We start from the raw sequence: 14,274 nt of genomic DNA, 5'->3' as shown, positions 1-14,274 counted from the left end.
TGTGGGGTAGGTTAGGTTACCCATAATAGATATTGCAATATCTTAACCCGCGGTATAGGAGAAATTTACTATTAACACAGAGCGTTGCGTTTCGCGAATTTTGACATTCTGATTGCATTTCCGTGTTTAGATATAACATGTTGCACACGTAGGTTCCGGCTTAGTACCTTTTTTGCAACACCTCTGTAGGTATATCAAAGATTAAACATTATAAAATATTATTCTTTATAAAATACCTGCAGTAGCTCTGGTCTTCCTCAAGGTCGAGACTAGACGATTTTCGAAGCGTATTGTCATTTGTATCACCTGTAAAAACAAACCATTTTTAGGTACTATTATTTCAATTATTTGATAATATAATGAAGTTTATCTTGCTGTCCTACAGCTTACAATAATGTGGCATGTGTGTGAAAAAAGAGAGTAGGTAGCTTTTGGGGAATTTTGTTCTTGTTCACACAAATGTATTCTCAACTAGGAATAGACAGCACAGGTGCGGTTTCTAAATAATATTTACCTAATAGTTCATTATCGGAGCAGTCTGGACACTCGTCTGATATCCCGGAGTCTTGCTTCTGAGTGTATTTTCGCCGGCGACCCCTGAAAAAGAAATAGTTAAATTAAAAATAATATTAAATAGTGCTGGACCTAGGTTAGGTCCCTGAGGAACTCCTATACTGTATTCAAATATTATATTTAAATGTTTCGTTTCTTCGTCGTTGTCCCTTGCTTGCGTTATCTGTGGACGAGTGTAACATACCTGCAGTCCCTGTCCCGACAGAGCGCCTACCTCAGCTATTGTAACACCCAGGCCTGCTGCTCCAGTTTACTAGGGAGCAAGGCTGGCTGAGCTGAGCTGAATTCCAGTCGAGAGAGCCAGGTGCAGGTACTTACACCCCCCAGAGAATAGAATAGAATACAATACCTGCAGTCTCTGGAGTCGGCGCCACAGACGCAGGCGACGCGCGGGTGGTTCGACAGCAGCTGTGTGTGCGGGCTGGGGCGCGCTCCGTGCGCCGGCTCCGTTTCCGTGTCCCAGCCTTGCGTTATCTGTGGTCGAGTGTATTGTTAGCTAAAGTTATTATTATATAACTGTTCAGTGGGGTTAACAGATAATTACGTTGCAAAATTACAGTGGGACTACCACACATAAGCAGTGTCGCTCACCTGTCAAACACTTGTCAGATCCATACAAGTTCCGAGAGATTTGACAAGCTAGCTCCGCTGCTTATGGACTGTTAATTACTAAAATATTAAGTTGTATTCTGATAACTGTTCAGTAATTTTTCCAACGTAATTTGCAAAACGGTTAAACTACGAGTGATGGTAACATAATTCCACTTATATGAGATTTCGTGAGTTATTTTAAATAGAAATTCATATATGTAATAGGAAAATCTGTGTAAGGGATAAAAATTTAGATAGGGATAACAGAGCAATAAATATAATGGTAAAATTATTATGGAAATATTCACTTTCCTTTGCAATATTAGTAGGAAGTATGATAGAAGCATCATATCTATTAACTAACTAAACTAGAGATATTAATAATTAGTCTACATATGAACTACTTATGGTATAAAATTCTCACCTGTATCTCGACAGGTTGTTTCCTCACGTCATCACTTACACTATTACTAGCACTAACACTATCACTACACTTGACCCTACTGACTTGACTAGACGTATCACTTTCCACTTCACTTATCGTTCTTTCCTTAACACTTTTACCGTTATTGTTATTAACCGTTATAACGTTTTCTTTGTTATTGTTAGTTATAACGTTAACGTGTTGACTGTCGTTTCTGTTGATAACGTTAGCACTGTTAGTTATAACGTTAACGTGTTGGCCGTTGTTTCTGTTGTTAACGTGTTGCGCGTTGTTTTTAACGGGGGGTAGGGGGGAGACGGTGCGGGGGGGCGATGCTGACTCGCGGATGGCCTGACTTCGCACCAGTTGCTTGGATTTGAAGCTCTGAAACGAAAGAAAATATTGCGTTATTTCTAATTTGTAATTTTATATTGTTTTATCATTAAGATACATAGAGCATGTAATCGTTCACGTGTGGACACAATAGTCTCAAAATTAAACTGCGTCTAGTTAAAACCATCACGAAACTTTTTGACAGATTTATAAACATAAAAGAAAACCATGGTTTCACCTTGGGTGGATCAATACTCTGGCATCTAAAACCTTCGGTCAGTGTGGCACGTACAGTCTGAGGCAAACTAACCTGACCCCTCTCTTAGTGACAATGATACCTGAGAGGGTTCAGCTTTTTTTGCCGCAGACTGTACATATTATTATAGGTATACTAATTACTGGGCCTGATCATTATGGAGTTACTTACCCTATTTCTGTGGAGAGGCCCGCTCTCTCTCTCCTCGGGGGCGGGGTAAGTTTTCTCCACATCTGACGTTTCCATGGTAACACTGGAAATAAAAAAGAACAAACATAAGTTTCATAATATTATAGACATATAATCGCATGGCCTAATTGAGTCTTTTATCTTACTACTTTTACAGGGTGTTGCACTTTGATAATTTCGCAGAAAAAAAACGTCGTACGAATTTCTAATCGAAGTAGAACAAAAGACGTACAGAGTGATGAGCTGGTCATTCGAGTTATCTTTCAAATTTTATACCAAGGACTTTATTAAGTTTTAGTTAAAATACTTACAATAATTATTTGATTTTTATTTAAATAAATAAAAAAATAATTAAATAACTCACCTAGTAGAAATCGAGGCTTCCAAAAACCGAACAAAATACAGCACTAATTCAAAAACACCAATCTAATAATTTCCAAAAGGGGATATGACAACCATCAACTAACACACGGAATTGGACCTTAAAGTGACTACAAGAAGGCAGCTAATACAACTACAAGTTACACGTATTATATAAAAAAGGGGGTGGCTGTAAAATTTTCACGTGGTCTTTGTTTTAAGTTGAAACATTGACCACGATGCGCCAATTTGGTATTTAAGCTCGATAGTCTTTGGGTTGGGTTTTGATTGTCAGGTGTTTCGGACGGTGGGTCGACGGATTGCATTGTTCGTGTTTTGAGTTCAGTATCGCGAGATGGCTGGTAGCGGGCGGTCGTGTCGGCTGCGCGCTTTCATTGGCGACGCCATGCATCTGTGGAGGAAGGAAAGATAACATTGTACTCACGTGATAGGTTGAAAAGTGTGGCATTATTGTTTTTTTTTTAATAATACCTAGGTACCTTTTTATACAGAATATTGCAAAAGTAAAGTAAGAATAGTAAGCCGAAAGAGGGTAACTCAGGAAGGGGTCATTCTGTACAATGTTTACCGTTTACGGCTGTTGATAATTGAAAAAATAAATAGTTTCCTGTATGTACCATGGTTGCAAATTCGTGTGTAGAGAAGCCAATATACAGGCTGTCCCGTAAATAGTGGACCAACAGACCCCCTGAGTCATCCCCTTTCCGGCCCACTATTTACGGGACACCCTGTACTTTTCGCGGGTCGTAAAACAAAAGGTCATCAGTACTTTGAGTGGTGATAGGGGTGATTTTGCAGCGACATGATTCAGAATAACCCCTAAAACCCTTAAAATATCAAAAATCAATTTTACACGGATTATTTCCAATAATTTTCAAGTAACTATTAATCCTATCCTATTTTATTCTTCTATGGGTGTGTAAGTACCTGCACCTGGCTCTCTTGAGTGGAACCTTTGTGCATATCCCCAAGGACTAAACTCCCTTACAAGGGTTATTTCCAATAATTTTCCTTCTAATAGATAGGTAGGAGTACACCTTCGGCTATAGTAGTAGACACAACAAACGAAAAACCACCAAATAAAAAAATAAAAAAACACGCACTCACGCCTTGTACTAATGTACTCCCTTGCGGGGTAGGCAGAGGTGCATTGCTGCACCCACTTTTCGCCAGAGTGTTATGTTAGTCCCAATGTAATAGGGGGCGGGCCTATTGCCATTTTACGGGCACATCCAAGACCCGAGGACAAATATCTGTGTTTAAACAAATATCTGCCCCAGCCAGGAATCGAACCCGGGACCATCGGCTCAGTAGTCAGGGTCACTAACCACTACGCCATTCGGTCGTCACCACCAAATAATCCAGCATTTATAAAGGACAAACAAATCACTACGCTCAATCACTGACTCACATCTTGGCAGAAAGCCTAAACAATTTGTAAACGCCTCGCCATTACCATAAAACTATGCACCTTAATGTCAAGGTCGTATGAGTCAAGTTCCAACGAAAACTGTGCTTTGTGTTTGTGACCCCCCATTAGTTTAGTTTGAGCGGTACTAGTTGGTATGAAACGGCTGTCAAATTAGAACTTTAGCCTTTTTATAATGAACAAACACATAAACACACGTAGATACGTGAAACTTATAACACCTCTCTTTTTGGGTCGGGGGTTAAAAATGGCAGTCACCTTTACCCAGCCTTTACTGGCCGAGTAATAATAACTTTACGCCTAAGTCCCGAGAACTAATAAAATTCGTCACTACAGTTACATTGCCACAACCCATCAAGTCCTTAGGGTCAATTCAGACGTACCACAACCACACCACAACCACAACCACACCACAACCACGCGGTGTGGTCGGGCGTATATTTTGTATTGACAATGAATAATCCAATTCACACGTGCCACATTTTGTCGTGGTTATCGACCACCTGTGTAATACGACCACATCGCAACCACAACGCAACCACATCGCAACGGCAACGCCGCCACGCGGCGGCGGCACCGCGGCCACCTCCTCTCCCTATTAAATGCACACGACGACGTGGTTACCACATCGCAATGACAGCGACAACGCAACCACATCGACTTTTTGTCGCTGCCACAACGCAACTGCAAAAAGCCGCTATCACACAATTGACACAATTCACACGTAACCACAGCTTGACCACATTTTGTCGCTGCGACGTGGTGTGGTTGTGGTACGTGTGAATTGACGCTTACTCCTGTGGTTCCTTCAAATGAAGAAAGGGGCTTAGGCCTAGTCCACCACGCTGGCCAAGTGCGGGTTGGTGGACCCCAACACAAGCAAGCTAGTTCTGAGAGAGTTGTCGGGTAAGTGGGCAACCCGACTGTCAGATGTTTTCAAGCTGCCCGAAGGCTTCTGACTAGGCTTTACGATCACTAATGAAAATCGTACCTGTAGTTTACATAACTCTATTTCAGCTTCAGCAAAACTATGAGTCAGACAGCCTACGCTCGGGGTAAAGGTTAGACATGGGGTTGTTTTAACAAAGGCCAATAATACTGGTTCGCGAAATTACTTACGCCTACATAATTTTCTTAACCCCTAATCGACAAAGAAAGGCGTCATACGTTAGCTAGTTTTCGTATTTCCTCCGGGAATCTTCTTGTTCATCTTACAACGACTTAGCCGTTGAAGAAGAGTGATATAAATTACTAGTTTTCAGTACTTTTTAAGAGGAGTGACTAGGCAATCCTTCCACCAAGGTGACCAACCATAGTCTTTTCCGCCAGAAACGGCCGTTTCTAGCGTTTTTTATTTTATTTTTTTATTTGGCTCACTAAACTGAGCTTAGTTACTACAGCTTTCAAAATCTATTGCCTAACTACCTTACAATGAATAAGCCCTACTAGAAGTGAGCACAACATGCATAAAAAATAATAATTACATTTTTACAAAAATGAACTCAGTGCTATCCCAATAACTTAATATGTAAACAACTTATGCTACTCACTTAAACAAATTCTCTATAGTTAATTACATACTACAATATAAAATAAGATCTACAACAGTATTTGTGTTATATTATTGCTATACCTACTTAATTAACTAAAACAACCCGTAGACGCGAAAACAAATACATTATATATAATAACACTTTTCAACTGGTACTTAATTGATGAGACGCGTTTGTTACATTAACTTCTACATTGTAGGTAGGTACTGGGTATTGGAGGTAGGCTCTGAAAATCCTAATACGCATTACGAGGGCGTCAAACGGCAGTTTTGGGAAAACCGCTTTCAAACGAAGGTTATGATTGTTATTCAATTGGCGGCGCTAGTTGGTCTTGGGTTAAACCTTAAGCTAGCCTTTTCCGTTTAGGACTAATTTGGTGCTTTTCTCACTGGAACTTTTTCATTGCTTGCGAGTGTACTTAGTATTATCATAGAATAACAACGCAACGCCTCCTTTAAAATGGATTATGCAATAATTTAAGATTTCGACAAAATTCTACCACTAACGACATCTTACGGATGATTCAAAACTAAACTATCTGGTTACAGTCCTGCTAAGGAGATTGTCATTCTGTGCTAGTCTCGTTATTCTATGTATTATCTTGTACAGTGGCGTGCACATTACAGCGGGACGGTAAAGTTATGCCGTCTTGACGTCAAGAAGTAACAAACATACAAAATTTCGCCTTTATAATATTAGTGGGAGCTGGTGCCTGAGATACAGGCCACCACCTAGTTCAGGCCCCAGCGTTCTTAAAACTTGTACTGGGCTTAGTCCTAAGTCAGTTTGTAATTTAATTTTAAGTTGTGTACATCTATTTATTGTATTAGGCTTAGCTTATTGCTTAATATTTTTTTATTTATTTATTTATTTAATTTTACTTAGCATTATCTTGTACAGTGGCGTGCACATTACACCGCGACGACGTCACGGTGCAATCGTGCCGCATGCCGGCTATCGGCTTGTACGCTATTTCCTTAGCTAGGGGTGGCACTCTATTCTATTCTATTCTCTGTGGGGGTGTTAGTACCTGCACCTGGCTCTCTCGAGTGGAACCTTTGTGCATATCCCCAAGGCCTAAACTGCCTTTCTAAGCTTGGACCATTTCCCACCAGGCTGGTCCACTGCGGGTTGGTGGGTTCACATATCTAGATGTGATAGATCTAGATATGCAGGTTTCCTCACGATGTTTTCCTTCACCGTAAGAGCGATGGTATACATTGTACTTAAGTTAAAAGAACTCATTGGTACATGTCAGCGCCGGGATTCGAACCCGCATCTCTTGCGTGAGAAGCGGGCGCTTACCCGATTGAGCTACCACCGCTCTGGGATGGCACTCGCTTTCACATAAATATTAAAGGTAAGCGTCCACATTTCCGCATCGTATGCAACGGAAGCATTGCATTCACTATTCTTTGTATAGAAATTCACACAAGTGATATCGCCGTGAATCGATCTACCAGAAGATGGATTCAGATCGGGCATCCCTACCTAAGAGTATCTTCCTTTTCAATGACCGTCTGACATCATTTACGCTCGCTCCCGCATAAAAACAAATCTGAATAATAATAAACATATAATATAATATAATGTGGCAACCCTACACCAGCGTGTCTGACAAGGCCAGGGTTATGTGGCGAGTCAGGGCCGCCTTACGTAACCCCCCACTTTAGCCGTGTCAGCTGATTCTGTCGCACCTTTACTGTGATTTTTATACATTACTAGCTGTTCCCGCGAGCTTCGCTTCGCCTTAAAAAGTTTTCCCGTGGGAATTCCGGGATAAAAAGTAGCCTATGTTCTTTCCCAGGGTCTATAACATATGTATACCAAATTTCATTCAAATCCGTTCAGTAGTTTTGGCGTGAAAGAGTAACAGACAGACAGACAGACAGACAGACACAGTTACTTTCGCATTTATAATATTAAGTTAGGATGTAATAGGAAAATTGTACCGAAATCGGGTCTTAGCTGGCATAAATACCAATGCAGTCTGGAAGAAATAAACCTGACCCCACTCAGGTAGAATAGTCAATCTGAGAATGACTCAATTTTGGGAGAATGTGGGTAGTTATACAAAGATAACACTGACTACAGAGATCAGTCAATTTAATAACTGACCGCTTTGACTGACTGATTTTATCCGCGATTCAAAATTAGAATAGCATACTTACTACTTTATTGACTAAATAGGACACAAATAACAATTTATAATACAGTGGATACAACGCAATAGGCGGCCTTATCGCTAAAAGCGATCTCTTCTAGGCTTCTTCAATTACAACTGTTTTAATGTAACAGACACAGTGGCTAACGATACTTTACGATAGAAAAGCTCTTACGTAATCATCAGCCAATAAATCGACCACCGCTGCATCAGGACACTTGATGCTCGATTGAAAAAAATTTTAGGTCGCCTTGGAGGTGCGGACTGAGGCGCGGGAGGAATATGTCAAAACCGCGCGACGCCATTGGTGCGCGCTATGCCGCTCGGCCGCTATTGGTCTATTGCTCCGAATCCTCCCTTATCATTCGTTCATAAATTCATCCCACTTGGTTACGAGTGCAACCTCAGTTCTCTGACGAATTACCTCATTCCCTAAGCTCATAAGTTGTTTAGTCACTGCAGAAACCGTAAGAAGATTATAACAGTTACTGCACTCAGGTCAGGGCCGTGACTTTGAATCAGCTCTTTGTTATACAGGGTGCTAATGTGAAGATAATGTGTGATAACCTTGAGTTGTAATTACAATATACCGTAGGAAAATCCGTAATAAAGACTACCTATCAGAAACCCTATTTTATCGTACGGATTGTCATAAATGTATGGAGAAACGGCGTCGGCAATGCCTATGAAGTGGACGCACTTGTGTGAATTTCTATAACACAGAATAATTGATGCAATTCGTCGGTGGCTGAGGAGAAACGTACACGAAAATCCGAAAAACCACGTAATAGTTATGTATAAAGAATAGCTGAGGATCTAGTACAGGTTTGATAGTTTGTCGAAAACTGTAAAAGTTTACGTTTTCTCGCATACTAAGTGTCGCCCCTCATGGAAACTATCATGAAACTTTTAACAGATAATGTATGCAGATGATAGGAGATATCGTAAACTTTTTTCGTTTTCACAAATAGAAACCCGTACTAGAGGCTCTGGAGGGCGATACAATATCGCTACTATGTACAGTTACTCAGCTGATCCTTATCAAACTCCACCTATAAACTGGCGTTGATTTAAGTGTTCAATACTACTGTAGCCTGATTTAAGTGTTTCCTAAGGCCACGGGTAGGTCAGCCGGCCTATCTCCAGTTGGATCAATCACATTAGCTAGGTATTATGCGGACTTTTAGGTAGTTGAAGGGTGATAAGGCAATTTTATAACGCAAAAATGGTGCTACTTATTCTATTCTATTCTCTGTGGGGGTGTTAGTACCTGCACCTGGCTCTCTCGAGTGGAACCTTTGTGCATAAATCCAAGGTCTAAACTGCCTTCCTAAGCTTGGACCATTTCCCACCACACTGGTCCACTGCAGGTTGGTGGTTGACATTTCTAGATGTGCTAGATTTAGATATGCAGGTTTGCTCACGATGTTTTCCTTCACCGTAAGAGCGATGGTATACATTGTACTTAAGTTAAAAGAACTCATTGGTACATGTCAGCGCCGGGATTCGAACCCGCATCTCTGGCGTGAGAAGCGGGCGCTTACCCGACGGAGCTACAACCGCTCCTGGTGCAACTTATTTTTTTTATACAGGTTTGCGTTTATATCAGACATTGCAATGGATTAGTTACAGAAGACAGAAGACTAAAGTCCAAGTATAGAAATGCTTTTAAATCTTTTTAACAAGACTCGAAGTTTGTAGGGACAACTGACGCAGATTTCAAAATTTCCGTACAAAACAAACCCTTATCGAAATTACATCTACGCCATAAAAAATATAACACATAACCTAGAAAATTGTAAGCAACTGATGGAAATTTCAAAATTTCCGTACAAACCCTCATCAAAATTACATCTACGCCATCAAAATCATAACACAACACCCTCACCTAGAAAATTGTAAGCATCTTATTTCTAACGTGAAAAAGTGCATATCAAACAGAAATCCACCTTAACACCTCGAACATAGGAGCTCAAATCACGACTTTAAGGCTCTGATTGCTTTTCCTATAACGACTGACTCAGGTGGGTAGAAAACCTTGAAACTGTGAGTCACTGAATCGAATATTCTCTTTATTCCATTACTGACCTTATTACACAGGAAACATGATTCGGAATTGATAAAAACGTGTAAGGGTTGATAGTGTAATCCAGCGTTTTCCAAACAAAGAAATTCCACACGAAAGCTTATTCGAAGACTAGCCGTTCCCGCGAGCTGCGCTTCGCCTTAAATAGTTTTCCCGTGGGAATTCCGGGTTCAAAAGTAGCCTATGTTCTTTCTCAGGGTCTACACCATATGTATACCAAATTTCATTCAAATCCGTTCAGTAGTTTTGGCGTGAAAGAGTAACAGACAGACAGACAGACAGACACAGTTACAGTTACTTTCGCATTTATAATATTAGGATTAGGATAGTTAGGATGTACTTGGTGCTTTTAAAACTTCTTCTTATAGTCTGCTCAGCCATTAAAAGCCTGAAGACAGAAGACAGTCAGAATTTGTCTTTTGACCTCCTCTCCTACTCTCCACCTGGAGGTTGGCGGTACTATGTATTATGTTTAACAAGCTTTGGTAACAAGAGTAGATTTTTCAATTTCATTATGCAATTAAAAATGAAATCCCCGCGGTAAATTTTGCGTTATGCTCCGGAACGATTGACGATCTGGAGGACAGGAGGATGGATGAGAAAGTATCGAATATAAAAATTTCAATGGTTTTAAATTTTCTCAGTGATAGGACTTGTCAAAAAGAGGAATTTCCAAAACCAAGACAAGACCTCCCGAAGCAAAGCTCGCGGGAAAAAGCTTGCTAGTAAACAGTTTGGGAACCACTGGGTAAGTTTACATAAATCTCAGAAATTAGGTCGAAGTGGCGATTACAGTTTTCAGATGGCATTAGTGCTGCCCTATTCTTAGCAATTCTGTTTTACCAAAGCTATATTCGATTCTTAGCCCCTACAACTACGTTCAAGCAAGCAGGAGCGGCTACGAACCTACTCCTACTACCTGTGCCTAAAGTTCCTTAAAACTATCATGACTGAAGAAAGTCAAAGTCAAAGTCAAAGTCAAAAATTTTTATTCATCGTACAAATATAAAATTTTCTGATGGACGTCAATTTTTACAAATTACTCTTTACTCTAGAAAGAAGAAAATTTAATAGACCTATAGATATCCAGCCAGAAAACTCGATTTATAATATCTTAAGGTCTTCGCCCATTATAACAACTCCACGCCAACGCGGCAGCAAATCTACTCACACTCCTTTAGTTTTTCTAGACATTTAGTGTACGATGCGTAGGCCACTCGTTGTACACTACTTTATAATATTTTTTTGAAATTAAACCTTGAACATATGACACAGGGCTTAAATATCAATGTCTAGCACAGAGTCGAGTCGCCGGTGAGTTGTTATAATGTGCGAAGACCTTTAAACGAGTTTATCGACGTCGATAACGGATTCGTGCTGCACAGAGCCAGGTCTTCTAGCGTTTGTCACCGCAATAAAAGGATGTATATATATGCAACTTTGGTTAGGTGAATCTAAATCATGAAATTCATATGTTGGTAGCTAGAGGTAGAAGCGCGGCAGCATTTTTAGTTTGCGGGTGGCATACATATCTCTTTTGCTGACCGTACCTACATCTTCGCGTCCCGTGCTATCGCTCCCTAGCATCGATCCCCTCTCTGCCGGGGTCAGTGAACTCCCAGTAGGTGACTGGGTCAGCGGGCGTGTTGAGTAGGAGCCGATGGGATGACGAAATTCATTACCGGTAACGGGGTTCAAGATTCTGTTCCTTTTTAATAATTGTGTTTGCAATTTGTAAAAGTCATGTAACAATAAGCGTCCGTAGTCGGGCTAGCTTCAGTAATCGTAACTGATTACTAAGGTTAAGCAAAACATGGCATGGCCTACCATTGGATGGGTGACCAATTTCAAGTTGTTCTTTTCTAAACGTTTCCGTGCTTCGCACGGCACGTTAGGCCGTGGGTCCCGATTGCTGTTTCAGCAGCAGTCGCTAAGCCTAGTCAGAGGCCTCCGGACAGCTTGAAAACATCTGACAGTCGGGTTACCCACTTATATACCCGACCATTCTCTCAGTACAAGCTTGCTTGTAGGTTCTAAAAATTGGAATCAAACGGAAGTTATCTGGTAGATGTTACTCTTCACCTAACACCTTGCGTTGAAACCGGGCGGTTGTTATGAAATTCGATTCGCTAGTCGGTCTGCCGGCTCACCACGCCCACCCATGGCTGCATCTTTGTGGATGCATTCGGATGAACAGATTTTAATGGATTAGCATACCGGGTGGCAACTGTGGCTTAGATGTAGGGGGTCTTGGATTCGAGCTCTACACGGATGATACTATATATTGGGAATATAATAGTTTTCTTTTCGACGAAATACAACAGTGGAACACAGTAGATGTGTTTTATTTATATCTAAAATGTCCTCATAAATTTGAAGTTCCAGTCCCCTATGTTTTAAAATTTAGCCGGTAAATTGACTCTGCCTGATCGGGGGGTATAGTTACCACCATAAATCACATGTTTGACAAATTAGAATTTTAATTTCTTTTTAAATTGCAGTACACTGACTGAGTAAAATCTAATTACTAAAAATATTTTTGGCACTTTTAATTTTGACTAACAATTTTCGACATGTTTTACTAATTCACTATGGATGTTATATCTGAAAATAAATGTTTAATAATAATAATAATAAGCGGCAGGGCAGCTTGTGGCGAGCTGTTGGGCATTAGCGACCCCACCCACCCGATGCCGGGGAGAACCCCTGTTCCTCATCTCTGGCTTGCCTTTATTGGTTGTCCAGAGTGAACACTGACGAGGAACAGGATCTCCCACCTCTTGCTTGCCTTCATTAGTTGGCTTGAGTGGTGTACCGCTAGAGCAGCAATGCTCGAGGAAGGATGTATTACCCAGTAAGGTGCTTGTAGGGATCTTGACCGATAACGCGATTGTCCTGAGAGCCGTGGAATACCTCTCCATCCTTAGCACCTCATGCCATGTTGCCCCCTTGTTGCTACGTCAATGTAATGTGCTAGCGACTGTTTTGGGGGGCCCATTTACTGTGTGTGCGAGTCACCCCCTGCCTTTTTATCCGTGTGTGAAACATATAGGTCAGGCAGGGGCCATAGTCCTTCCATAGTCCCAGTTACCCAGTCCATTTAGCACCCCCTTCCATAACCCTGTATTAGTTTTCTCCATATCCTACAATAGTCCTGCACTAACCGGGGATTTTCCTTGGGTTTACTCTATAGTTCACACAGGGAAAATCGTCGGTTGGTGTCACATTCCATATAGATTAATGTTGTCAAACGGGCCTCTACATGTTGGCTTCGGCCCCATGCACGCCTTCCAAATGCCCGGGGCCCCATGGTCCCGTGATGGTAAAGACACAACATAATAATAATAATAATAATAATTAATATTGACTCTATAGATTTAGATACTTATTGTAAATATTTGTACGCCCATAGGCCTTTTCATGTACCCAAATTCTGGAACAAATAAATTATTGTACATTTACTTACTTTACTATACAAACTATTTCCGGTTTCCAACTGCCTAAATCTTTGGGGCTAGTCTGGCCTAAATTAAACCTGATAATATAGTCTTAACAATATCATCTAATGAATATAACGTCCGTTGCCCAAAGAAGCCGTTTAAAAATATCTTGATATTTAAATTTCAACGGTCAGTTAAATTTGGCTGTAGGGTCAACCGTCCTAACATAATCTGACCGCTTTCAGTATAAAATAAAATGCATAATTATTCTGGCAAAAAGGTCCTAAGTATATCCGGCTATGGAAGATTAGTACTTTTAAGAGTTGATAGTGCGGATGATTTTGGATTCCATAAGACGTAGGGAACCACAGTTGTTCAGGAATTTTCAGGAATTTACAGGAGCCCCGAGTCACCCTTTCTTTTAAAATTGAAAACGAGATATCATCACTACATAGTATAAACAACTTTGTCTGTCCCTTTGTTTGCTTAAATTTTTAAAACCACGCAATGGATATTGATGTGGGTTTATTAAATAGATAGAGTGATTCAAGAGTACTTTTTTAAGCTTGTTTTTTATGTGATAATTATTACCTATAATTCAAATAAAAAAATAATAATAAGAGGATGGCTTATGCTAATAAAATGCGAGTTTTTCTGTAGTGAGAACTTATTACCGTTAGGGTCTGTTTCACAATCTCTGGTTAGTCGCTACCTGATGGATAAAATACATGCTGTCACTCTCTGTTATTATTTTTTAGACAGTGACAGCATGTATTTTATCCGACAGGTAGCGACTAACCAGACATTGTGAAACAGGGGCTTAGACTACAAATTTACTTCCGAAAACTAAACATA

General features: G+C 40.5%; 1 protein-coding gene across 1 annotated transcript in view; it reads right to left on the bottom strand.

The window, feature by feature from the left end:
* The window catches only part of LOC105382317 (R3H domain-containing protein 2), an 80,177-nt gene that overhangs the window by 40,512 nt on the left and 25,391 nt on the right, over window positions 1-14,274 (bottom strand). Inside the window, exons 3-8 of the mRNA XM_048622090.1 lie at window positions 2,731-3,138; window positions 2,349-2,430; window positions 1,589-1,972; window positions 923-1,047; window positions 515-597; window positions 237-306 (exon numbers count right to left, since the gene is read on the bottom strand). Coding sequence (XP_048478047.1) covers window positions 237-306; window positions 515-597; window positions 923-1,047; window positions 1,589-1,972; window positions 2,349-2,423 — 737 coding nt within the window. The 5' untranslated portion in view covers window positions 2,424-2,430; window positions 2,731-3,138. The remainder of the gene's footprint in view (window positions 1-236; window positions 307-514; window positions 598-922; window positions 1,048-1,588; window positions 1,973-2,348; window positions 2,431-2,730; window positions 3,139-14,274) is intronic.

The sequence above is a fragment of the Plutella xylostella genome, chromosome 2 (genome assembly GCF_932276165.1).
Source record: "Plutella xylostella chromosome 2, ilPluXylo3.1, whole genome shotgun sequence".
NCBI lineage: Eukaryota > Metazoa > Arthropoda > Insecta > Lepidoptera > Plutellidae > Plutella > Plutella xylostella.
The sequence above is the reverse complement of the archived record's forward strand: the minus strand, read 5'-3'. Positions and strand labels throughout refer to the sequence as shown.